The 27,246-nt window shown below is 48.9% G+C and overlaps 1 protein-coding gene across 16 annotated transcripts in view; it reads right to left on the reverse strand.

Moving 5' to 3' along the window:
* The window catches only part of LOC131422056 (ral guanine nucleotide dissociation stimulator-like), a 274,683-nt gene that overhangs the window by 47,900 nt on the left and 199,537 nt on the right, over window positions 1–27,246 (reverse strand). For 4 of the 16 annotated variants that reach the window (XM_058568929.1, XM_058568918.1, XM_058568917.1 and 1 more), the window contains exon 1: window positions 9,168–9,490. The exons of the other annotated variants lie outside the window; for them this stretch is intronic. In XM_058568929.1, the coding sequence (XP_058424912.1) occupies window positions 9,168–9,435 (268 nt within the window). In that variant the 5' untranslated portion in view covers window positions 9,436–9,490. Of the gene's footprint in view, window positions 1–9,167; window positions 9,491–27,246 lie in introns of those variants that run through there. 16 annotated transcript variants of the gene reach the window in all.

Here is a 27,246-nt window from a genome sequence, read left to right on the forward strand (position 1 = left end):
CATAAAAATGGTCAACAGGTACATGAAAAGATGCTCGTAATCACTCATCATCAGGGAAATGAAATCAAAACTACAATGAGATATCACCTCACACCTGCTAGAATGGTTATTCTCAAAGAGACAACAGACAACAAGTGTTGGCGAGGCTGTATAGAAGAGAGAACCCTGTGCACTGATGGTATGAATGTAAATTGCTACAGTCACTATGGAAAAAATATGGAATTTTCTCAAAAAAATAAAAATAGAAATATATATAAATGAGCAATTCCACTTCTGCTTGTATATCCAAAGGAAATGAAGTCACTATTCTGAAGAGATATCTGCACCCCCATGTTCATTTCAACATTATTCACAAACAGAGAACATGGACACAATCCAGGTGTCCCTCAATGGATAAATAGATAAAGAAAATGTGAGATATATGTATACATGTAATATATAATGGGATATTATTCAGCCATGCAGGAGAATGAAATCCTGCATTTTGAGATACCATGGATGGACCTTGAGGCATTGCGCTAAGTGATATAAGTCAGACGGAGAAAGACAAATACTATATATTCTCACTCATATGTGAAATCGAAAAAAGCCCAACTCAAAGGAATAGAGACAAGAATGGGTTTCCCAGGGTCCCGGGGTTAGGGGAAATGGGGAGATGTGAGTCAAATTGCACAAATTTCTAGCTGTAAAATGAACAAGTTTTGGGGATCTAATGTACAGCATGGTGATCATAATTAACAATACTATATTATAGACTTGAAATTTGTTAAGAGAGTAGATCTTGAAAGTGATCACTAGAAAAAACAAGTTAATTATGTGAGGGAATGGAGGTGTTAACTCAGGGTATTGTGGTAATCCTTTCACAAATCACCATCTTGAACACCTAAAACTTACATATGTTATATGTCACTAATATTTAAAGAAATCTAAAAAAAAAATCTCTCAACAAAGTAAAACCCAGGACCAGATGACTGCACTGGTGAATTCTACCAAAACATTTAAAGAAGTATTAAAAACAAGATTTCTTACACTCTGTCAAATATTGAAAAAGAGGGAACACTTCCAAGCTCACTTTACGAGGCCAGCATTACCCTGATACCAACACTAGACAAGGACACTAAAAGAAAATAAAATTACAGACCATTATCCCTGATGAACATAGATGCAAAAATCCTCAACAAAATACTAGCCAATTAAAAATGAATTCAATAGCATATTAAAAGAGTTATACACTACCACCAAGTGAAATTTATTCCTGGTATACAAAAATCGATCAATGTAATAAGCCACATCCAGAAAATGAAGGGGAAAAAAATGACCAACTCAATTGATGCAGAAAACCAATTGGCAAAATTCAACGCCCTTTCATGATAAAACACTCAACAAACTAGGAATAGAAGGAAAGTGCCTCAACATAACATAAGCCATATATGAAAAACACACAGCAAACATATTACTGAATGATGGAAGACTGAAAGCTTTTCCTCTAAGATCAGGAACAAGGCAAGGATGCTCACTTGCACCACTTCTATTCAACACAGTATTGAAAGTTCAAGCCAGAACCATGAGGCAATAAAAATAAATAAATAAATAAAAGGCATCTAAATTGGAAAGAAATAAGTAAAATGGTCTCTGTTTGAAGATGATATCATGTCGTATGTAGAAAAATCCAAAAGACTCCACAAAAAAGCCGTTTGATCTAACAAATGAATTCAGAAAAGTAGCAGGATACAAAGTCAACACACAAAAATCGGCAGCATTTCTATACACGAACCATGAGCTCTCTGGAAAGGAAATTACAAAAACAATTCATTTATAATAGTATCAGAAAGAATAACATGCTTAGGAATTAACTTAACCAAGGAGGTGAAAGGCTTACACCATAAAAACTACAAAACATTTCAGAAAGAAATTAAAGAAGACGTTCATAAATGGACACACATCCCATGTTCATGGATTGGAAGGCTTACTATTGTTAAAGTGTCAGTATTACCCAAAGCAATCTACAGATTCAATGTATTCCCTATCCAAATCCTAATGATATTTTTTGCAGAAATAGAAAAACCCGTCCTAAAATTCACATGGAATCTCAAGGGACTCAGAACAGCCAACAACAATCTTGCAAAAGAAGAACAAAACTGGAGGACTCACACTTCCTGATTTCAAAACTTACTACAAAGCTACAGTAATCAATAGTATGGTATTGTCATAAAGACAAACATAGAGATCAATGGCATAGAATAGCAAGCCCAGAAACAAACCCTCACATATATGGTCAAGTGATTTTTGACAAGGGTGCCAAGACCATGGAATGGAGAAAGGTTTCTTTTCAACAAATGGTGCTGGGAAAACTGGATATCCCCATGCAAAATCTTGAAGCTGGACCCCATCCAACACTAGATACAAAAATTAACTCAAAATGGATCAAGGACATAAATGTAAGACCTCAAACAAGAAAATTCTTAGAAGAAAACATGAGATTAAATCTTCATGACACCAGACTTGGCAATGATTTCTTGGATATGACACCAAAGGCACAGGTAACAAAAGAAAAACAATGGAAAAATTGAACTCCATGAAAATTTTATAAGTTGGTACATCAAGAGGCACCCACAGAGTGGGACAAAATATTCGCAAATCATATTTCTGACAAGAGACTGGTATCCAGAATATACAGAGAAGTCCTAAATTAAACAACTAAAAACAAGCCAATTCAAAAATGGGCATGGATTTGAAGACTCCGTTGCGAAAGAAGACTTAGAAATGGCATATAAGCACATGAAAAGATGCTCAACACCACTAATCATTAGGGAAATGCACATCAAAACCACAATGAGACACCACCTCACACCCACTAAGTTGAGTGCTATCGAAAAGACAAAACAGCAAGTGTTGGCCAAGATGCGGCAAAATGGGAACACTTGTACACTGTTGATAGGAATGTAAAATGGTGCAGCTGCTATGGAAAACAGTGTGGATGTTCCTCCAAAAAATTGAACATAGAATTATCATGTGATCCAGCAATTCCACTTCTGCATATACACCCAAAAGACTTGAAAGCAGAGCCTTGAAGAGATATTTGTACACCCATGTTCATAGCAGTATTATTTACAATAGCTAAAACGTGGAAGCAACCCAAGTGTTTATTGACACATGAGTGGATACACAAAATGTAGTATATCCATACAATGGAATATTATTCAGTCTTAAAAAGGAAGCAAATTCTCCAATATGCTATACATGGATTAACCTTGGAGACATTATGCTAACTGAAATAAGCCAGTCACAAAAAGACAAATACTGTATGAACTGAGAGTAGTCAAATCATAGAGAGAGTAAGTAGAATGGTGGCTGCCAAGGGCTGGGGGAGGGGAGAAGGGAGGGTTATTGTTTAATAGGTATAGAGTTTCAGATTTACAAGAGTTATGTGGATGAATAGTGGTGGTGACTGTACAACTGTGGAAATGTATTTAACGCCATTGAAGTATACACTTAAAAATGGTTAAGATGAAACACTTTTTGTTATATATATTTTGACTCAATATACAAAAAGGAAAAAAAAAGAAATGAGCTATCAAGTCACAAAAAGACATAGTGGACACTTAAATACATACTGCTAAGTGAAAGAAGCCAACCGGAAAAGGCTATATACACTGTTCCATAGTTTTCATATATTCCAATTACACGACATTCCAGAAAAGGCAAAACTAGAGAAACAGTATAAAGATCAGTGTTGCCAGGAGTTGGGGGGCAAGGGACGAAGAGGTAAAGCACAGGGATTTTAGGGCAATCCAACTCTTCCGTAGGATACTGTCATGGTGGATACATGAGATTATGCATTTGTCAAAATCCAAGTACATGACAGCAAGACAATGAACTTTAATGTAAACTACGGACTTGGTTATGAACGCTCTATGAGCATCAGCTCCTCACTTGTAAGGAATGGACTGCACTAACACAGGTGGTCAAGCAAGATGTTAACCGTAGGGGAAACTGTGGGGGAGGAGGGAGAAATGCTCTGCACTCTCTGCTGAATTTCTCTGTCCATCTAAAACTTTCCTAAAAAACAATCTATTAATTAAAAAATAATCAATGGAAGGTAGGGAGTGGGTAGAAATATAGACGAAACAGGAATATCAGAATATTAATAAATGTTGAAGCTGGGTAATAGAAACATGGGGGGCTATCACACTTTTCTGTTTAATTTGTGTATGTTCAAGGTTTTCCACAATAAAACATTTTTAAAGCTCCAGATTAAATCTAGATTATATGTACAAGGAATCAAAGAATGTGAAGAAAACAGATATTTTTGAAGCAAGTACACTGAGGGAACGTGCAATCACACTGGATAGAGAGTGAACGTCCTGGTTCTACCAGGAAAGTTCAGAGCTCAGTGAGCAAGGCAGGTGACAGCACAGTCAGGGAAGTGACAGATAATGATCACAGAAAAATGTTTGCCCTCACTAATCACAGAAATGCCAACCATGGGCCCTGACAGAACTGCCCCAGGATTTATAATGTCATGACACCCAGAATTAGAGCGGGCTCAGGGACAGAGCACCACGTCCTGTGAGAATACCAACCAGCATCGGCTTTCTGGAGGGCAAATCTCCCTAACCCTGGAACCTGCAGGCCACTGGCTCGGCTGCTCTGTTGTATGGAATCTGTCCAAAAACAAAGGGATTGGGTACAGATGATGGACTGAATAAACACATGTAGAGCCCCTTTGACATAGAATCCCTTAAAAATGACCCAAAGATTCCTTCATTGATGAACAAATTCATAATAGCCTTGGGAACCATCAAGAGAGCCGACATTTTGATGAAAACATCAAAGAGAGTCAACAGTTGGTGATCGGAGATCCCAGTGGGGAGCTCCATGTGAGCCATGAAGACCAAGCCACAGTGTCCTCTCTCCCTCTCCCTCCTCCCCCTGCCGTTCACCTAACACCTTCTGCATCGCCCCTCCACTCCCAACCACTGCCCACCTCACGCTCCAGGAATACAGGAGCAGAGGCACAGGGCGCCCTTTCCACGACCACATCTGTCCTCTTGCTCTCTGCCCGTCACCAGGCAGCGGAGCTCTCTTGACATTAGTACAGCCATGTTTGGCCGCTCCATTGACCTACAGCCACCAGCACAAAAAGAAATATAAAAGCTGCTTTCTGCATGGTGGGAACTGGCCCTTCTCCCATGGAGATGGTTGCAATGTGTAAAAAATTCAAGGCCCCTCAAGCGCCGCAGCCTGGGGCAGACTGGCCATCTGAGCTGGGCTGGGAGGATAAGCAGGGTAAACAATGCACGTACACAACTACTGGGCTGGGACAATAGCCAGAGGGTGGGGCTCAGTGCTAGTACGCCACTGATAACCATTTGTGCATGGGAACATTGAATGCTCTCTCTGTAAACTCTGTAACTGCTTATATAAACTGCTGGAGACTGAGACACGGTGAGAGTTCCACCTGTGGAAGAGACGCCTTGCCCAGGACTGTGATTCCCGCCCAGCAGTGTCAATTGACAGGACTCTCCCAGCAGTGGGGCATGGATGTTGTGAGTAATTGATTTATTGTGAAGTAATTGATCTGATGTGTTCTCTTTTCAGTCAACCTGGTGTTTCTCTTTCTGGTTGATTTGTGTCATTTCACTTCAGTCGATCTGGTGTTTCCTTATCCGATAGATCTGATGTTTTTCCCTCTTATTATATGACCTATTCAAATGTGCTGCTATCTCAGCCGATGGGGATGTTTTCCCTTTCCAGTCGAGCTGGTGTTTTTTCCCTCTTATTATTTGACCTATTCAGATCTGTTTGCGGACTATCACCTTTACCATCCTCTCTATAATAAAATATACCTTCAGTCCATTTGTTTGGAGTGGAAAGTTTCTTTTACCTCTCCAATCGAATCCCCAAACCTCTCATAACAGGAGCCCAGCCCGGCACCTCTTCAGGGCCCAGCAGACTCCTCCTCCCTATCTGGTCCTACCTGCAGCACAGACACCTTGTAGCTAATCTCCGCCTTACAAACAAAACTCTCCCTTGGACCCATGCTCCCTTTTGGTTATTGTCCACTTTCCCAACTCCCCTTCATGGCTAAACCTCTTAAATAAAGTGCCTCATACCTACTGCCCTCCCATGGCTTCCCTTCCCCCACTCTAGACCCAGCTTTATTCTCACCCTCTCAAGGAGACTGAGGTCACCAGTGATCCCATGTGGCCGAGTCCAGCCATCTTTTCTCCATTCTGATCAGAGCTGTATCCCATCCAGCTGAGCACCCTTCCTTTCTGCAATACCCTTTCCCCTCATGGTTCCTGCAACTTCATGCTCCACCATTTCAGGCCCCTTTCCTGGACCCTCTTCAGCTACACCTCTGCAAACACTGCCTGCTCCTAGGCTGGGCCCAGGGCCCTTCCACAGCTACAGTGTCTCCAGGAAACCTCATTCAATTCCACGTTTTTAAATATCTCTGACCTCATCCCGACTCTGCTGACACACCAATGCAACTTTAAGAGGTTAGGTGCTAGCTCCCCAGCATCAGTACCTAAGGACTATCTCAGACTCGATTCGTCTCAAAATTTCACTGTCATATGAGTTCCAAAATAGCATCAAATCTTTCCAAAAGGAGGAAAAATTTGGATACAATAAACAGTTGTGAACAAAGTAACCAATAAAACGTATACTTACATCCAATCCTGGTTGCTTGATGGGGAAAATAAGAACACAGAACTAAGATCAGATATTCTCAAGCCGGGGACCGGAAGGTGATGAGTTGGGAGTGTAAAACACAGGAACTGATCAACTCTAAGCATTTACAGAAAGAGAGGCAGAAATGGTTGTTCCTAAAAGCTGAAAGACACCCACTAAAGGAATAGAAAAATCATGAGAAAACCTAATAAATTAAAAATTAAATTAAATGGTAGACTCACATTCCAATTTATCAATAATCACAATTGTAAATAGATCAAATTGCTCTATAAAAACATGAAGGTTCTCAAGTTGAGTTAAAATATTGTTATAAAATAAAGGGATATAATATGGTTGAAAATAAGGAGATAAAGAAATAAGACTTTAAATGGGACAAAAAGGGGTTCTCTGTGTTGATAACTGTCAGGGACACTTATGCACCTAACAATATGGTCTTGAAACATAAAGCAAAACTGGACAAACAAGAAGACACAGGCACCCCAAGGGAGGTGCCTTCCCTTTCCACAGGGAAACCTACCTTACCTCTCTTAAAAAGCCACAGGTCAAGTGATACAGTAAGTTAGGAAACAGATCTGCTGACAAACACAAAAAAGCTAGATCTAGCCTCAGCCCCAGGGACAACGTAAGCATCTAGTGGAGAGCGAACATTCTCCTCAAACCACGATGAAACAGTCACCACAATGGACTGTGTGCTAAGCCACAATGAAATCTCTAAAGAGTCCAAAAAGCAGAAATCTATAAGTGACTATATTACTGGAACTTAAAGCAATAAAAGTAAAAAATAATCACAAAATATTGGCTCCCCTCCCCCAACATAGCCACTTGAAAATCTGTCCACACCCTTCTAAATCTCTCAGGTTAAAGAGGGAATCCAGACAGACAGGAGAAACTCTTTAGAAATGAACAGCAATGAGAGCAGCATGAGGCAAATCCATGACGTGGGGACAAGGGGACGGAAGAAGGGACACAGCCTCCACTGCAGGTATCAGGGAATATCACCTGTACAGCAAGCTGAGCACTTCCCTCCAAGAGCCAGAACAACACCACAATAAAACCAATGACAGCAGAATGAAGGGAGAATTCACCAGACAGGAACAACAACATAGACCTGAGCAATGGAGTCAAGGGCTGGCTGTCTGGAAAGACCTGTAACAGTGAGAAACCTTGGGCAGTCTGACCAAGAAGAACAGACAAAGGCACCAAGAGGAACAGACAAAGGCACCAAATTGTACCATCAGGTACGAGAAACTACAGAAACAGCTTTAACGTGATAGGAGAACATAGTGGATAACTCTGACCAGGACATCAGTGGTCCTCAACTGGAGCCGTCCTTCCCATAGGATGCATCTGGAAACATGCGGGATGGGTTTTGTTTCTTGTTTTGGGTTGTCCTACTGGTTGTTGCCCCAGGGGTCCCGGAGATCCTGAATAGCCTGTCACATAGACCCGTTTCCCTCTTGAAGTGTTACTGACATCTGGGAAGACAAGCACTGATCCAGATTAAATGAGCAATGTGGTAGGAAAATGTTTTCCATGGATGTATAACAGGGAAAAGATGGTACCCTCAATATGTAAGGAATATCGAGAAACCAATGTTTACAACTACTAAACTGTAAGAGAGCAGGAAAATCAGAAACATAGCAAAGAAACACACCAAAAATATATCCAACCTATTTGTACAGGTGGAGAAATATGTAGGTAAAGCACAGGAAACAGTGGAGGAGATTACACACCAAATTTTACTACCGACAAGGAATAAAAGTTGGGAGGTAGGTGAGAAATAGGAGTTTTTACCACTTCTTAGCTTATGTATTTCTCTAGTGTTTTAATTTTTACAAAAGAGAATGTATTCTACTCAAAAAGATGTTTCAAATTTTAAAGAAATTATTAAAATGTTCAAAATGACTTCAGTTCAAGGATATTCATTAAAACATGTATGGAAAGCACCTCCCCATAATGTTAAGAGTCTCCTATAACTTTTCCAATAGTTTACTATGTCGATTTTATTTCACATTTAGATCCTAACTCATTGGAATTTACATTTGTGTGAGGGATGCAACAGAAGCTGATTTTCTCCTGTTCAAGTGGAAAACCAACTATCCAGGCACCATTCATTGAGTAGGTCTGGCTTTCCCAGCTGACCTGCAATGCCTCCTTCCCCACCTGCTAAACCCTGACAACTACCGGTGCCTCTTGAGCACCCTAGAGCGAGCGGGGTGAGCTCTGCAGCCTGGGCTCCCTGTGTGCAAGGGGCGGCTACCAGCAGAGCCTTCTCCCAAGACAGCAGCAGGCATGCTGCACACAGAGGTGCTCAGGGGCCGTCTGCTGTGGAGCAGGAAACTCCTCATGAGGAGCAGGCAGTGGGGGAGCCCTGAGCCCCAGGACTGACCTCGGCTGGGGGCAGCAGGCTGCTCAGTTAGGGAGCCCCCTCCCTTCAGCTCGTCCAGCTCCTCCTGCAGCGTGTGCACCTGGCTGTCGGCAGCTGCCCCTCTTCAGCTCGCTGTCCTTCTCCACCTGCTCCTGCAGGCGGCACCCGTGCTCCTGTTCCCCCGGGACCAGAAGCAGTAGGAGTGCAGCGAGTCCAGGAGTTCTTAGGCCCCAGCGCTGACAGGATGACCCCGCTGAGGGACCTGGGGCCGGTGTTGCTGTGTTCATCCTGCACATCTTCCACGGCTGGCTCCGGGGTGACATCTGTTGGAGGGTGAAGGGGCTCTGGGAGAGTTTCTGAGGCATCATTGTGAATGATGAACGTGGGGGCTCTGGGCCAAGCTCTCATCAGGCCCAAGGCTGGCCCCACTGTAGGTGGGCTCCACATCTCTCTTCAGCCTCTTTCGGTCAACAGCCTCTCGAGGGACAGATGGCCTCTCTTGAGTGTGTGCTGAGGAGAAACTGTAAGAAGGATGCCAGCCAATAAATCTGCATGCCTCAGATCCTGAGGGATAAAGTCACCCACGGAAATGCCACTCTTATCCAGTAGGCCCTGGCTGGGAAGAGGCGGTCTCATCGCCAGCATCTACAGCAGACCTGTTTGCATCTCCCTGGCTGCCTCACGCTGTGGAGACCACACTGTCTCCTGGAGTTCCTTCCAGAGACTCTTTGCCCGCTCCTGACTGGTGGCTTCCTGGGTGGCATTGGGTTCGGGTTTGCCCTGCAGAAGGGCTCGCTTCAATTTGCGGGACCCTTCCTGGGCCCTCAGGTTTTCCCTCGAGGATGAGGATGAACCTGAAGCTCCTTTCCCATCTGCTTCACTGGCATGTTCCTCTTGTCCCTGGCGGCTATCTTGGTCTCTTTCTTCTGGGGCGGCAGTGGCCTTCAGCTCCTCCTTCTCAGTCAGGTGGAAGATGGAGGGCAAGGCCGTGGGCTTTAACATGTAGTACTGACCCTCCAGCCTGTTCAAGAGTTTTTTTTGGTGAAATGTTCACTACAGATGAAAGAATACTTAATAGGGTCCAGTCATCCCTGTGAACAACTTTTAGCAACTGGACAAGACGTTTTGAGTCCTTTATGTGGAGCCTGCAAGGATACATGAAAAAGTAATTAAAAAGAAAGAATTAAATGTCTCCCCCTAAAATAATCAATTATAAAAGCAAAACAAGTGTTTTTGGGAACACCCACACTTAGGAATTTTGCCCATTTAAAACTTTAGTAAAGTTTTAAGGAACACCTCTGCTTGCAAGTTATTACTGTAATAGAAAGATGAAAGACCCACTGTCTACCTTAAGGAGCTGACCATCTGTAGGGCAGAGAAGGAAGGAAGGTGAAGACCTTCTCCCAGGTTGTGGTAAGTGCCCTGTAGGAACAAAGATGCTCGGGCAGAGAGCACAGGATGGCACCAAGACAACACGAAAGGCTTCAGGAAGCCTCAGAAATAGTTCCTAGAAGCTCATGGCTGTCCAACCCTCCTTCTGTCCCTGGGATGCAGGACTTTGGGTGCTAAAATGGGGAGGATTGGTCCCCCTATTTCAAAGCCAGGCCAGGTGTCGGCCAGCAGAGCCTCCCAGGCACTCAGCAGGGCGCCTGGCCCCAGCTCTACTCAAGCAGCCGAGGATGCAGGACTGCCGCCAAGAGGAGGTCAGCCCCAAGAGCTGTGGTTCTGTGTTCCTCCTGTCCTTCCACTACCAGGAGGAAAACTGCTTCCTGTACCAAGCAACCAGCCCCTGAAATGTACTGACCAAGACACTTCATAATCTTTTCTCCTCATTAAGGTAAAATCTCTATTTAGAGAAAACTATGCACATGGGGAGGAAGGGGGTCTCTCTCGAGGCTTTCTTCTCCTCCTGAGTTCATCTAACCCTCATGAGGCCGAGTGGATACTAGGTCCTCAGGGAGTTCCAAGCAACCTGACCTTCTAACATTTCTCAATGCTTTGTGACAAGTTACAAAAGGACCCCCACTTCCTTTGCCCCCATACCACGTTAAACAATGACACATGCCAAGAGCAACCTTCTCTGTAGTGTTTTGCATCATTCTCAAAAACAGTAACAAAACTTTTGGGACACAGACTCTGAAGGAAACTGTCAAGAAAGCATGTTCTCTGACTTCTGAAACAAGCTCACATTACTAGTTCTTTGGATGGATTGTAACAACTTCCGACTTAAAACAAACCACTGTTAACTTTGAATAAGACTAAAGACAACAAGTGGCATTCAGGTCTTTAAATATTCAATAACAACCTGCAACATGAAACAAAAGGATCTGCCAGGAGGTTTTCAAAGTAGAATGTCTTCAGTGCACTGTTCTGGGACCTCCATTGCAGAGTCTGCAGGAAAGGACTCACTCAACTGGCTGAATTCCAGAAGCCCTCATGAAGGGAGCCAGGCCAAAGGGAAGGCAAACCCCTCATCTTGCTGTGGGATCCCAAGGAAGAAGTGAAGAGAGGAGCCCCTTCCCTGAGTCCCCAGGGTAAGCCTCCCAGTGAGGAGTGGGTTGCAACCTCCTCCACCCAGGATGCTGTCACATGCAGAATCTGCAGAGTCAGACGCCTCTCCAGGACTCACCTCCAGTGCAGAGCCACCTTTCCCTGCACTGCCAGGACCCTTCTAGCAACAGAGCATCTGAGAGGCGTGTCAATTTGGAGGTAGAAGCTGCATTTGCTCAGCCACATTCCTGATCTCAGAGATCAAGGCAGGCTCCCTGCCATCAAAAGAGCAGAAAAGTCATGGCAAATGCAAGAAGATAGTGACCTAAGAAAGAGTGTTTCCAGAATACCCTGTTTCTTGACATTGTCGGCCCCAGCCTGAATCAGTGGAGAGCAGAGTGGCCAGGGGGTGGGGGTGACAGTGTGGTGGAGGCCATAAGGTGGGTGCCAGTGGCCATGGGATGGCCGCAGTGGCCCGAGGTGCCCAGAGCAGAGACAGTGGCACAGACCAAGGCCACATAGCGCCCGGCGCTCACTCACCTTCTGGACCGGCCCCGAGGCCCCAAGCACAGAGTGCTGCCTGCCTTGGGCTGGAACACCAGGGGTCTGACTGGGCGGCAGCAGCTGGTTACCTGTGGAATGAGATGGCTGTTTCTCCTCGTTGCCCAGTGGTGGGAGCAGTTCGTGGCAGTGCAGTGATCACCATCCCGGGCCTCAGGCTGTCATGCTGCCAGGCTCCGGCCCCCTCTTCTCCGCCCCACAGTGGGACTGCCACAAGAGTAGGGCTCAAAGCGACACTGTGCAGCAAGTGGGAGCTGGTCCCCACGCCCCGCAGGATGGCAAGATGGCGGCGCGTGCCCATCTGTCCTCCGTAAAGCAAGATGGCCACATCTGTGGGCCTAGGCAAACTGCTGCCTGATGCACCCACCCTGGGGTAGCGCTGCCAAAACGCGTCTGTTCCGCTGCCCTGATGGGTCGCTGCTGCGGTGTTCATAGCAAATGACCCAGACCGAGGGGGGAGGGACAATGTGGCCGGCCCTCCGAGAGGGGCCCCGCCGGACTCCAAGATGGCGACCGATGCACTTCCGCCCACACTTCTGGCCCTGCCCACGTTGCTCACCTGGATTGGCCCCAGTGGTTGAGCATCACATTCTGCTCATTCTCCTGGGCAGCGGGGAGAGGGACGCGGGTAGGGGCACCTGCACCGGTCAGCATGGAAGACTGTGCTCGCCTGGACTCTTAGCCGCTGGGACTGGCTGGCATGGTTTGGGGCGGGGCCGTCGGGGGGAGCAGCTCCTCAGGTGGAGCGGGTGGGGGCAGCTCCCATAGTGAGACCGGTGCGTCTGACAACCAGGTCCCTGCGGGTCTGGACGCTCTTTCCATCCGCCCTCGGTGCTCTGGCGCTGGCCTGACAAGCCCATGGCTGTTGGGGCAGGAGGGGCAGCAGGGAGTCAGGGAGGGGAGGGGCGTGCTGGGCGGGGCTGGGGCAATGGTTCTTGGGAGGCTTTTTCCTTCCCCACCAGGATTAAGAAGTCCCTTCTCTGGAACTGGCTTCGGATCCAACCACACAATCCCTGTCTGTGTGCAGAACTCTTGCCCTGGTCTCACGCCTGGCAAAGATTTCTTGCTTTGACCAAACTTTAGTCAGGCTCCTGAACCTTCTTGTAGGCCTGTCTGTACACTTCCTTGTAAAATCCAGTTTTAGCAAGAACCTTGCTAATTCAGTTTAACCAGAACACCCACCCGTATGTCTGATCACCATCGAGATCTGCTCAGGCTCCTCCTCCTCCTCCACCATCCCTCAGGTGGTGTCTGATCACTCTGGCCTCTCTTTGGTAAGAATCCTGTTAGGTCAGGTTAGCCAGAAACCCCAACACTTGTTTTTTCTCTTAGTAATTTTCCATCCTGTGACCCCCACCATGCTGCCTGGCCATGAATTCCCACTTGCCCATGCTGCATTCAGAGTAGAGTCCAATCTCATTTCTCCCCCGCTGTGAATCCCATCACGGTGGTCCCTATGTATCACAGTGGTTCTGAATAAAATATGCCTTACCATCTTTGACAGGTGTCATTAAATAATTTTTCTTTAAAACCTCCAACCACAACAAAAACCCAGACCAGGCTCCTTTCCTTGCTCCCTCAAGCCATTTCAGAGCTACTTCAGATTCTGGCCCTGCTCTCCTCAGAGACCTCTATTATGCGAGTCATAAGACTTTTCCTAACTTTGGTGCGTGTGTGGAGGGGGGCACACACCAACATCAGTCTCTCCATGGGAACCCCAGCACTTGCCAGTGAGCAGTCATATTTTGAAAGGAATCTCTTTCTCTGAGTGGTAGGTCTCAACAGTGGACTCAAAATATTCAGTGAACCATGTTGTAAACAGATGTGCTGTCACATCCTTGTTGTTCAATTTGAGCATTGACTTTAACTTCAAGTCAGCAGATGCATTATGTCTAACAAGAGAGTGAGCCTGTACAAAGGCCCTAGGATGTGGATCGGAGGGAGAGGGGAGAGAACAGGATCAGTTAGAGGACCAGAGGTCAGAATGTGAGACAGGATTTGGAGAAGGAGCCAGAGCAGTCAGTAACAGCACAGCAGCCAGGTCAATGCCCCGCACACCATATCTGGGAGTCAGGACCATCTCCTAATTGCAGTCAGTGGCAGAGCCCCATTTCTGGTTGGATCTCTTGGGGGACAAGAAGGCAGTGTCTTACCACATCTGTCTGTCCACGTCTACCAGACCCTGGCCAGGGAGTGTGAAGAGCTGATGCAGAAGTACCTGCACCTGCTGCAGATCATGGAGACGAGAAGACAGTAGCCAAGCAGCTACGGCAGCAGATCGAGGATGGGGAGATCAATATCGAGTGGCTGAAGGCAGAGGTGACTGCTGGCTAGGGGTGCAGAGGAGGCTGGCCAGGGGGCCCAGGGCACAGGCCAAACACCTCACACTCTGGGCTCCTGCAAGATCGGGGGGGCACATGATGGGCAGGGGGACCAGCTTCCAGCCACAGCTATGCCAGCCTAGAAACTTAAATTTAGTGATGCTGGCAGAGTGGGAAGGGCCTTAGCCAGATCTGAGTTCAGATCCTACCTCTGCCACTTGACGGTTGCAACCTAGAGTACATCCCCCCATCATCTGTGCCTCAATTCCTTCATCTATAAAGCAGCCTTTTTATACTTGCCTGATAAAGTTGTGAGGATTGAGTGAGGTTATTTATGGGCGAGTTTTTAATTACTCTGCTGATGACCACATTGACTAAGCATTCCCACATTATCAGCTGAAGTGTCCGGGGACACAGAGTTACTGGTGAGTCATCACAGTGTGGGCTGCTGGCTAAGTTCTAAGCAGTCGTTCCCTCTGCCTGTCATAAGAGCTCCTACAGGGGCTTGCCGGGCATCAGTCTGGAGGCCACGCTGTTCCTAGGTTAAGGCTTCTAGAACTTCACTACTCAAAATGTGGTCCATGAAGCAAGAGCATGTTAGAAATGCAGAATCTCAGGCCCTGCACAGACCTCCAGAATCAGAATCTGCACTTTCACAACATCCCAGTCGATTGCCATTTACATTAAAGCTTGGGAGGCGCTGGCTCTCTGTCCCTTAGATGCCCCTCACCAGCTGTCTACCCCAGCGCCGAATGATGTGATTGCCTCTCCCCCCCTCATCTCACCAGTGCGTATCAGATGCTCAGAGCAATTTGGCCACATCACATAAGGACCGTGGACTCTGAGCTGAGGATGGGAAAATGGAAACAGATTCTAACCAGGGTTGGCTGCATGATTTGTAGGGCCTGATGCAAGGGAAAAATGCAAGGCCCTGGGTGGAGTCGGGGAAGTCGACCTCCCCTTCTCACAGCCCACCAACCCACCCATGGCAGACAGGCAACCCCCCAATATCAACCTTCAACCTCCTCTAAACTCTGTGCCATGATACACTTGGTACCTAGATGAGGGGTGGGCAAGATGCCCCTGCTGAGTCACCCACCTAGTGCCCAGGCATTGTCTCCTTGCCTTGCCCTGAGACAGGATCGGGTGTTCACTGCACCCGCCATTTCTGCACCTACCCCAAGGCCCCTGCAGAAGGTGGAGGGTGACTCACTGTGGAATGTGAGTCTTCCTGGCTGACTCCACCCATTTGCTCCCAGACAGAGGATAGAGGAGGTCATGGGTTCTGGGGGTGCCGGCATGTGAGGAGCAAGCAGCTGAGACACCATCCCAGGGAGGCAACAGTAGGCAGGAACACATGAGGGCTGAGGCTCCAAGCCCCTGGGGTGTGCTCCATTGTTCCATCAGATGTTTCTCATGAAAACAAATTCAAAGAGAAATAATAACTTCAAGGTTGCAACTGCAGAACTTGAAGCCCCAAGCATGGGGCCTTCTGAGCACAGGACTCCATCACACGCCCTTGAAGCCAGCTCTGCCTAGAATGTTCAACGCTCTGAAGTTGCTAATTCCACCTTATGGTGCCGCTGTCAAGCTCTGAACTAATGATCACATCAGCTTGAAACTTGAGCTTGAACAAAAGTTTCAGATTCCACACACCTCCTCTACACTGCAGCAGGCACTGTCAGAGATGCTTTCTTAGTCAGTCCCCATAACCATCCTCATAGGTTGGAACGAGGAAGCAGGCTCAGAGAACTCAAGGCACCTGACCAAGCTCACACAGCTGGGAGGTGGCAGAGCCAGGACTAGAACCCAGGTCTGTGTGTCTGCTTGCCAGTCTTGCCACTCTACTTGTGGGTCCTGGGATCGGGGCTTGTCCCATGTCTAAACCATCTAGTTCATTCTGAGATCTATCCTAGCCCTACACATAGCCCTGAAACCAAGCTGAGTCCTTGCTAAGGATGAAGGAATAGGTCTAGGGACCAGTACCAGGTTACTGGCTTCATGATCAAGGGGGTCATTCACTCACTCACTCGTTCACTAACTGCTTAAGATCTGCTGACCACTGCCTCATCCTCTTCCCCAGGCTCCTCTTCCCCATCACTCGGGGCTCCAGCCAGTGTCCCTGGTCATGAGCTGTGCACACCTTGGCCTTTGCATATGCTGGGGCTTCTGTATGGAGTGCCCCTTCCACCCCCACGCTTCCCTGCCTGGTGGAATCCTACCAAGCTCAAAGCCTCCTCCTGGGGACTCTCATCCCAGAATGTGCTCCATGACCCCTGCTGCCACAGCTTTCCCACCCTCAGCATGCCATGGCAGAGCCGGCTCCTCAGGTGTCTGTCCCTCACCTGGTCTGGTGGGACTTCCTTGAAGGCAGGGGTGTCCTTTATCACTCTGTCCCTTCTGCCTCGCACATAGTAGGTACTCTGTAAGGACTTGATGAATGAATGGACATCAGGTTCTGTGGGAGGCAGCAAAGAGATGGAAGCTTCTAGCCTTAAGGTCTGATTGTGGTAGAGTGTGATGGGCACCATAATATAGTTTGCAGTGTGAACCCAGGTAGAAAACGAGTCATTTTATGGCCAAAGAAGGTATGGGTTCATATCGCATATGGCCTTGAAAGTTTTCGGGGGTTGGTAGGCCAGAGAAGGGGTGGGTGCAAAGGGCAGGGCCCTCTCTGGTGCTGGAGAGCACAAAACTGGTCAGTTTTGGTGAAAGTGTGTGTGTGTGTGTTTGTGTCAGCGTGGCAGCAGAGGCCTTTGTGGTGAGAATTAGGAGCAACGTTTGCAACTGAGTATATTACTCTCCAGGGAAAACGATATTTTAAAGTAAGGCTTTTTTTGTGTGTGTGTGAGGAAGATAAGCCCTGAGCTAACATTCATGCCAATCTTCCTCTTTTTGCTGAGGAAGACCGGCTGTGAGCTAACATATATTGCCAGTCCTCCTTTTTCTCCCTAAAGCCCCAGTACATAAGTGTATATCACAGTTGCACATCCATCTAGTTGTCGTATGTGGGACGCCGCCTCATCATGGCTGGACGAACGGTGCGTCAGTGCGCACCCGGGATCCGAACCCGGGCCACCAGTAGCGCAGCGGGTGCACTTAACCACTAAGCCATGTAGCCTGCCCCTAAGTAAGACTTTGCAAGATCAGCTTGGTAAACCTTTCTGGCTGTAGTCTTTCTCTCTCTCTCTCTCTCTCACTCCCTCACTCACTCACTCTCACTCTCTCTCTCTCTCTCTCTCACACACAAACACACACACACACACACACGCACACCCTGCAGAGCAGAGGGCACTTGTATGTTCTGGAGGGGCTCCAGGAAGTTGAAACAGAGCCCATTTCCCAAGAAGTAGGCCATCAGGTAGGCAGGAGGTGCTGAGGAGCCAAGTAAGTGATGAATGACGCCCGTGACAAAGACAGAGGGTCATAGAATGTCAGAGCTGGGAGGGATCTGAGAACTGAGAGGTCCACAGAAGAGGGAGGACTTATCCAAGGTCACTCCAAGGTCGCTTCCAGCGCTGGAATCCAGGCTTAACCTTGGGTCTCCTGGCTGTAGATCCGTGGCCTGTGCCTGCCACACACGTTATTCCTTCCTTGCTGGGGAGACGGGCCATATAAAATGTGCATATTCAGGAAACACTGTGTCACCTGATAGCCAGAAAACTCCCTCAAGCCCCCTCCCACGTATTCCTGAGGATGTTCAGGGTCTTCCATTTTCCTGGCCACATCTGGCTTCCAATTCTGCTCTCCTGGCTTCTTGTATCACTTCTCACAGTGCGTCTCCACTCAGTCTTGACTGCTCCTTACCCCCTTGTGGTGGCTCCATGTGTCCGTCAGGTGGAGCTAGATTCTGCTGCAATTACAAACAGCCCCTAAGTCTCAGAGGCTTAAAACAACAAAGAATGCTTTCTCTCTCACACTGTGTGTCCATTGTGTGTTCTGCTCCACAAAATTCTCACTCAGAGTCAGGGACACAGGCTGACGGGGCTCCCACCATCAGGAAATTCACCAGTCCCAGGGCAGGGGAAGGAATGTGGCAAATGATGCCTGACAACTCTGCTCAAGTTTTATTGGACACAGCGAGTCACATGACCGCACCCGACTTCAGGGCCCTGGGCAGTACAGTCCTGCCCTGACCCAGGAGGAGAACCAGAGTATCCAGGAAAGCCCTAATGACACCCAGCTGGCTCCTCCTTCACTCCCCAAGCCCTCAACATGGGCCAAGTATGGACCAGACTTTCTGAAAGGCTTAGATGCACTCGAGGGGGTTTCCAGTACTGAAACAGAAAACAGCTGAAAGCTGAATAGAAGACATCCTTGCCCTCCTGTCGCTCAGCCTTTCCTGCTACAGGGATTTCTTGCTGACCTCCTCTCCTCACGCTGGCCTCTCTCCACACTCTCCCAACTGTCATTTTGGTGGTGGTGGGGGTGTTCATAATCCCTTTATCTGCCAAGACCCTCGCCTTACATCCAGTGATGTGCTGGAGCTGGCTCACACCAACTTGCAAGTCGGTTGTGAAATTTTCAAGAATCTTGCAAGCTTGTTATTCACTCTTTGGTAGCTTAAAATGGGCCAAGGTAGGAATGTTTACAGCATGGAAATTGGCCAGTGCTACCAGTCAGAGTTTTTCTTTCAGAGAGCTGGTCATTAATCCTTTACCAATATACCCTTGTCTACACCTTTTTTCAGGATCAGCTAAATACTTTGCTGGGCCCAGTGCAAATTGAAAATGCAGGGCTCTTAAGAATTTCAAGGCAACAACAGCAGAGCCTTAAACCAGGCATTAGACCCTTCTTAGCAGGCTGTGCACAGGTCAGACATCGAGGACACTGGCCCTGTCTCTACTCCCTCTATACCCTCTACACTCAGAGCCCCCACCAGCAGCCAACTCTCCCTAGAGGTAACGGGAGATCACACCCAAACAAAAGCAAAGTTATTAAGCAAAACTGTCCAGCTCTGCTCAGTCTCTTCTCTCCCATCTAAAGAGTCCTCTTGGGCTTCATCTTTTGTAACCAAAAAGCTACAAGGACCATCTAAAACAAAGGGAACATCCTCTTCTGAGAAGAATCCTTCCCTCCTCTAGAATCCTCAGTTTGGCACCATTTCATTGTTTTAATAGTTATTTTTCTCCCATTTATGATTGGAAGTAAGTTGGGACGGCTCAGGCAGCCCAAAGGGAAGGGTAGGAATTTAGAGGTGGTCATGGTATTTTCCTGGCTTGGGAGCACTCAGAATCCTGGAAGGCTGACTCTGCAAGAAACTGCACAGATCTTCAGTTCAGGGTTTGTGGTAAAACTGTAGCCTTGGGATCATGTTTACAAACCAACTTTGACATGGAGAGGGCCACCTTGACCCTCCCCAGGCAGCCTCTCTGCAGGGCCCACTCCATGCCTTGAGTCCTGTTTCCCATGTTCCTCCTGCCATCCCCACCCCTGCTGCCCTGAACTCAACACGCTGTTGTACTCTGCATCTTTGTTCACATCATCCCTTCTGCTCCAATTCCTTCTATACTCTAGCACACATGTTGAGTTTCTTTTTTTTTTTTTTGTGAGGAAGGTCAGCCCTGAGCTAACATCCATGCCAATCTTCCACTTTTTGCTGAGAAAGACTGGCCATGGGATAATATCTGTGCCCATTTTCCTCCACTTTTATATGGGACACAACCACAGCATGGCATGACAAGCGGTGCATCAGTTTGGATCCCGGGCCACCAGCAGCGGAGCTCATGCACTTAACTACCACAGCACGGGGCCAGCCCAATTGGGCTCCTGTTTTGTCCTTCAAAACCTCTGAGTAGCACTTGTGGATTCCATGGTGAGACCCTCCCACTGCATTAGGGGCCCACCTCTGTTCTGGCCTCACCTTGTTGGAGTATAAGTTACCTCTGTGGGTTTCTGACCCTTTTCTTAGGCTGGAAACTCCTCCAGTGAAGGGATCTGACTTATCCCCCTCTGGCTGTCTCACCCATGCCCAGCATGGTGCCACCACACGAACTCCATCAGGACATGCTGACAGGATTGGCACAAAGGGAGACAGAGATGGGCATCTCTTAGGCTTGGAAGAGGCCAGAGGGAATGGAGAAGGAAGGAGAGAGAACTGAGTTGTGTGGCAGCTGTTTGAAAAACAGGAAGTACAGAGATCTTTAGCAAAACCTTGACTGCTAACAAAAGAGAGAAAACCATGGACTAATTCCTCCATCAATGACTGCACCGACTAAATGCATTCTGGATTAAAGACACTGTCTCCAGAGAGGGGACTGTGGTGGGGCAGGAGCGAACGAGCAGTGCCGCCGAGGGATGCAGCAAATGAGGGTTTGCCTCTGATGGGCCAAGAAGGCCAGACTGTGGGATGGCAAGTGGGCAGGGCTCAGCTGAGACGCCCGACATTGAGCCAGGTTGGGTAGCCAGAGCTGGACTCTAGCCAGCGAGTTGGGATAATAAGCCGAATTCCCAACTCTCCGTGGTCATCATTGACAAAGGTCAACTGAGCAGGCCTTGGACGTCAGCCAAGCCAACCTGGATCCAAAGCAAATGCATCCTCAGAAGGAACCTTCAGGATAAGAGAAAGGCTGTCTCTGTGATCTCAGAGGGGCTGGGGTTCCTGCGGCCATCCTGACATTGGCTCCTAGCAGGGGTGGGCCGTGGCCCAAGGCTTCTGCAAGGTCTCCAAGCTCACAGCTCTCCAGAGCATTGCCCACCCAGCACAATCCTTAAATCAGACTCCCAGACTGCCAGTGTTGCCTGTGCAGGCAGCAGAGCATCTGACCTGACTGCATCTGGTTTTTGCTCTGGTCCCAGGGGAGTAGATGTCCTGTAGATGCCTCTGAGAAGAGCGCCATCAGTTTTACGTACAGACTACATTTACCCACACACCCACACCCACACGCATACCCCACAATCCTAAAGAGAAAAGGCTACCACGTGCAAATCCCAGAACTGGCAAAGAGAGCAGACTGGCATGGGGGTGATGAAATCAGGGCAGTGAGGGTGCTGGTTGGGCATCCACGTGTCTCTGAGCTCTCCATGAGCCTGTGTGTGAGTCCCTTAGTTCTTTAGAGTTCAGATCCAAGAACAGCCATTATTTCATGTGCCTAGGTTCTCAGAGAATGGAAAAAATAGAAAAGCTTGCATTGACACTGAATATTTCTCCATTAGATATTTTCAGCCGCTCTTCAAGCACAGGCTGGTGTAGTTTTAGCAACCCGGAAGTGGAGAGTGGCTAACTGTCCCATTTTGCTTTCAAAGTGCTCCATTCCGTCAATTGTCAGAGCCCATTCATCCTGTGCTTCAGCAAGTGGCCTTGAGGGGACAAAGCCACATGCCCTGGAAAGGGAGGGGAGCTGGCTCTGTGGCATGTTTGTGATTTCCTGAGCTACTATCTTTGGACGTGTGCCACACAGCTCAAGTGTGTCTCTGTGCCCACTAAGCACGTTCCACCCCTGCTCTTGTTGTACTGAGAGAGTGAGACCCCAAGGTGGGGGTTTGCCCTCAGGGCACAAACTGCTGGGAGAGGAGACAGCCCCGTGGCAGCTCACAGAAGAGGAAAGCACCAGGGGACTCCAACACCCAAAGTGCTGGGTCATCATAGAGGGAGGGAGCAGAGAGCACACGTGGAGAATGGGACTAGGGAGGGGCATCTGATGTGGCAGAGAAAGACAGAGACCACTGCAGGGATATGAGGACAGGCTCCTACGCTGGGGCTGCCCTGACTCCCGGGGGCTTCACGCTTTCTCTCTGGGTCTGTTTTCCTGTCTACAAATGGGGTGCACGACAGAGTCCCTTTGGCTTCCCCTCTGTCGTTCAGCTCAAACACCAGACACATTGGGGTGGTTCCCAGGTCTCCAGGGTGGTAGGAGCTGAGGGTGATGAACAAGAACAGAGGAGGAACAGTTGGGAGGGGAGGGGGCTGCAGGAAGTCTCTCTGGTATCCTTACAGCTCATCCTGAGGGAGGAGACTCGGGCTGTGTTCTGGAGCTGGCTGGCTGGGGAGCATGGGCGGGGAAGAGGGTGCTGGGAGGGGAGCCACGGCAAATGTGGCTGCCAGGGGTGCTCAGAGGCCCATTACCCAACCTGGTGCTAAGCTGCCAGTGAGAAGGCATGATACCCAGGGATCTTTAGGTGGTGACAGGGCATGTGCTTGGGAGAATCTGGGTGTTTTTGCTTTTCTAAGTTGTCCCCACAAAAGGGGGTGGTCGAGAGGTAGTCTTTACTGAGCAACTTCTCTGTACCAGGCCCTCAAATTGTCCCATTACTTACAGGAGTGACATCATTTCACCTTCATATTTTACAGGAAAGACCTGAGGTTCAGAGATATTAGGCATCTTGCTGGAGGTCACACAGCTGAGAAGCAGGATAAGGTGGATTTGAGCCTGATCTGTGTGGGTCTCAAGCCCTAGCTCTTTTCACATCATCAGTGGCATTTCCTCTGAATTCTCCAGAGCCCTGAGTTCCTCTAAGATCCCTTGGGGTCACCGCAGCAGGTGGACACTGAGGGTGCCAGGAAGGCTGGCAGCGAGAGCAGCTCCCGTCCTCTGCCAGCTTCTGGGGCGTGTGATCCATGTTTAGAAAAGTCTATGTTTGGTTTAGTGCTCTGCTGTCACCATCTTGAAATTTTGTCATTTTTTAAGAAGGGGTCCTGCATATTTTCTCTGCAGTGGGCCACAAGTTACATAGTCCATCCCGCTGATGGTGTTTTCACATAAGGTGTCACTTGAGAAAGGCTGCTCGAGTCCCACCGGTGGTGGCAGCCCCTGCCCTCTCCCTAGTCCCCTCAGCTCTGCTGGACTTGTGGGCGAGGTCTTGGAGGGGCAGGAACTCCGTGGCCGGAGCTTACCCTGTGGTTCCTCTGTCAGTGACGCCATCGTGTGTTTGCACCAGATCTTGACCAAGGCCTGAAGACCTGCATCTCCAGCTGGCCCTCTGGGATCTGGGTGAGGAGGCAGCCCTGGTAGAGGTCCCCAGCCCCACCTGCACCAAAATCCACCTGAGAAGTCCCTCTCCAGGGCCCACTCCTCCAGGCTGGCAGCTCTTCCATCCTCCCGGGGTGTAAAACACACCTTAAAACACACAGAATCCCTCAGAGGGAGCAGAAGAGGAAAGACAAGTTGGCAAAAGCTGTTTTTCTAGGAGGAAGTGATATATTTTTAGTTCCTTATCTACTTTTCCCTTTTAAAAATTATGTATATGAACCCATTTGAGAAAATTTGACAATCTAGAGAATCAGAAAATGTTCAAAGCTATACCAACCATAGTTCTCCTTCCCAAAGATAACCACTGTAAACACTTTGTTGTGTTTTCTTCAAATTTTTTTCTATGCACAGACCTTGGGATGTTCCCCCCGCTTTATTTACATAATATCACATATATGAATGTTGAATTTGAATCTTGATGTGTTTGTTTTTTTACTTAACATTATAGCACAAGTGTTTTCTCATGCTGAAAGTATGCTTTTTGATGGCTGTATGATCCTCCAGTACCTGTGAGCATGCCATCATCCATGCAGCCATCTCCCATCATTGGTTCTTAAAGTTGTTGCAAATTTTTGTTACTAGAAACACTCATCTCTGCAACTGAAATGTTCCTATGAGAGAGCGTCTCCTTGGGACAGGTTTCCAAAAGTAGAATGACTGAAACAAAAGGTAGAAGCACGGTCAAGGCTCCCACTCCTTCCACCCTGCGTCACTGCTCTCTGAGCTGACTGCAACGCCCTGACGGCCCCGAGGGCTGCACAGTAGGACCACCTGCATCGCGCCTCTCCCACACTGAGTGTGACATTTTCTTGTTCACTTCCCTAAGTCAGAGAGCCCCGCTTTTCCCCCAAGGTCACAATGGGAAGAGGCCCTAGAAAGACGAGGTCTGCACTTCCTGTAGTTGTGTGGGTGATGGTGCCGTCCCATGGGTAGTGGAATGCCCTGTGTAAGCTCCCACTTAGAGTTTATTGCAAAGGAGGCATGTTTTTCTTTAATGGAGTTTATAAGCAGAGGTTTCAGTGGACCCATCCCTGCCAATCAAGTACTGAAGGGCAGGTTTGGGGAGATTGGCTGGGCTTTCGGGAGCTGGAAGGCAGGGTATTGTGTTTCCAAGAGGTTGGGACAGAGCAGGCCAGCAGCAGACCCAAGTTGCTGAGCCTGGGGAGGTGTGGAAGGACAGGGACAAATGGATAAAGGGACAGACAGCTGAAGGGACGTGACTCGGGAGGGCATGTCTTGTGGAGGGAAGCCCTGGAATGGAGGACTCAGGAGACCTGGTTCCAGGCCAGCTACTGACTCACCTTATGACCTCGGATGAGTCACTTCTGTCACTGGTGGGGCACACTGGGAGGGAGGCCTCTTGGGGGAGCCAGGGCTGAGGGGGATGTGGAGCTGCAATTCAGTGACCACGGAGGCCTCAGCTGAACCCCCAAAACTCCGGAGCTGGGTAGCCCTTCAGACCCTTCAGGCGGCGAGGCACACCACAGCACCCACAACAGCCCTCTCCGACCTTCCAATACACAGGTGTCAGACAAGATGGGGCCCCATCTCTATAAAGATCTGTGACTCTGATGGTGTCCTGATGCCTGGGGCCAACTATCTGGCCCTGGATAGGGCAGTGGTGCCAGAATCATCCTCAAAGTCAAGGGTGTCTCTGGGTGGGAGCTCTGAACTATGTCTCAACCTCTGTGGGTGGGGTTGGGTGACCAAGGGCTTGTGGAGCCACTCCTCGTGCAGACACATTAGACATCCTGCTGCCCATGGTCAATTTCTATCAGGAGTTGGTCTCCAGCTACCAGTACAGCCTGCAGATCCTGGCCCACTGCAAGCAGAACAGTAACTTTGACAAGCTGCTGAAGCACTATGAGGCCAAACTGACTGCAAGGAGAGAGTTCTGGAGATCTTCCTCACTGACCCCATGTTCCAGCTGACACCTAGCCCTGTCCTTGAGGGCACATGCCTTGGGAGCCTTCTGGGGGTCCATGGCAGTGAGGGCCCCAGCTGGGAACAAGCCACAGCTGGGGGCACCATGGAGCCATGGCCGGGAGAGCCCAGACCCTAACAGGCCCCAGCTCTGAGCTGCCTGGAGAATGGGGTTAGGGCCAGCCCTTGACCCAGCAGACCGCAGGGTTGTCCAGCTCCGCAGAGCATGCAGTGTGGGAAGGTGAGCGGGAGCTCCTGGTACTGAGCCCACCTCCAGGCCCTTTCTCCTGCTGGCTTAGAGCATCAAGATCTGGGCTCTTGCCCCAAACAAGACCCTGGAAGATCCTCCACATTAGAGTTGAGATCAGAAGTGCTGTGGGTGTCCGTCCTCATCCCTGCTCATGAGAGTGCTGGTTGCTGAGAGAACCATTCTCCGTCCACTTGGTCACTCTCTCTCCCTCTCTACATTGCTGTTTTCTCTCTGACTTACTTCATCACTGTCTCTCTCCTTGCCTCTGTCCCTGTCCCCCTGCCTCTCCCTGCCGCAGATTCCCAGGCACATTCTGACACTGCATGAGCTCCTGGCCCACTTTTCACGAGCACATAGAGCCAACAGACTGGACGATGCCAGGGCTAAACTGGGGGAGCTCTCTGGGTGAGCCCGGCTCCGGGGTGCCCCCATCAGTGGAAAGGCCAGGGCTAAGGATGCTCCCCAGCAGGAGTTTCCTGAGCCCCAGATGCTAAAATATCATGTTCAGGTTAGGATCCCAAGCGGTGGTGGTTGGGGCACCCCCAGCTTGCCCCACCTGGAAGCAGGGTCTCCGGAGCAATCTGAGGAGTTCACAGCTCAAGCTCAGGGGGCAGTTGGTGGGATGGTGTGGGTGGTGTGCTGTCCCTGGCACAGATGGGGTTTGAGGAAGGGCCCTGGGCACTCACGTGGGCCCATCTGCCAGAACAGGGATCCGCCCAGGGACTCGCAGACACTCTGCCAACTTCCCCTGTTCTCCAGTGTCAGTGTCTCACAACCTGTGGTATAGGAGCCCCAGAGGGAGTCCTGGCTGATGGGCCTTCATGTGCCCAAGGGTGCAGTCACAGCAGGCAGTGTCATGGATGGACAAACGCCTGACTTTTCCAGTGTCAGAGGCCCCAGCCCTCTGGTCAAGGCCCCTCCGCTGCCCCTCATTCAGTCTCCAAAGCCCAGGGGGATCCTTCCTCTGCCGGGGCAGAAGCAGAGAGACCAGGGAGGAGGCGCCTACAACAGCCCAGGCAGCAGTTGACGGTGGCCTGCACCAGGTGGTGGCAGTGGAGGTGAGGAGGAGGTTCAGATTCGGGGTGTGTTTTGAAGATGGAACCAACAGGAGTTTCTGATGCATTAGATGTGGGGAGAGAGAAGATGGGAGGCAAGAGTGATTCGACAGTTTTTGGCTGAGCAAGCAGAAGGTTGGAGTTGCTGCTAACCAAGATGGAAAAACTGGCAGGATGGGCAGGTGTGGAGGGGAAATCTTTCTTGCTTCACTGGATCTTGACTGGGGGCATGTTGAGCTTGAGATGGACAACAGTGGTGGAGGGGACAAGATGGAGGAGGGCGTTTGAGTCTGAAGTGTAAGGGAGTGAGCCATTCAGGAGCCATCAGCTCGAGATGGTATTTAAAGTCACAAGACTGGTGAGATCACCAAGGGAGTAGGTTTAGGCAGGAACGAGGTGCGTACCAAGAGCTGAGCCCTGGGGTCTGCACCTTATGGAGGCTAAGAGATGATGAGCAGCCTTGTACTCAACGATGGGCTGCCAGAATCTGCAAAGGAGGGTCGGTCTGCAGCATGTAGGATCCAGTACCCAGCCCTGCCAACCACTCAGTGCCCTAAATGGCTTCCCGAGCCCAGCAAAAGGCAGCCAGTAGGGCCACGTCTCCCAGCTG

The sequence above is a fragment of the Diceros bicornis genome, chromosome 26 (genome assembly GCF_020826845.1).
Source record: "Diceros bicornis minor isolate mBicDic1 chromosome 26, mDicBic1.mat.cur, whole genome shotgun sequence".
In the NCBI taxonomy this organism is placed as follows: domain Eukaryota; kingdom Metazoa; phylum Chordata; class Mammalia; order Perissodactyla; family Rhinocerotidae; genus Diceros; species Diceros bicornis.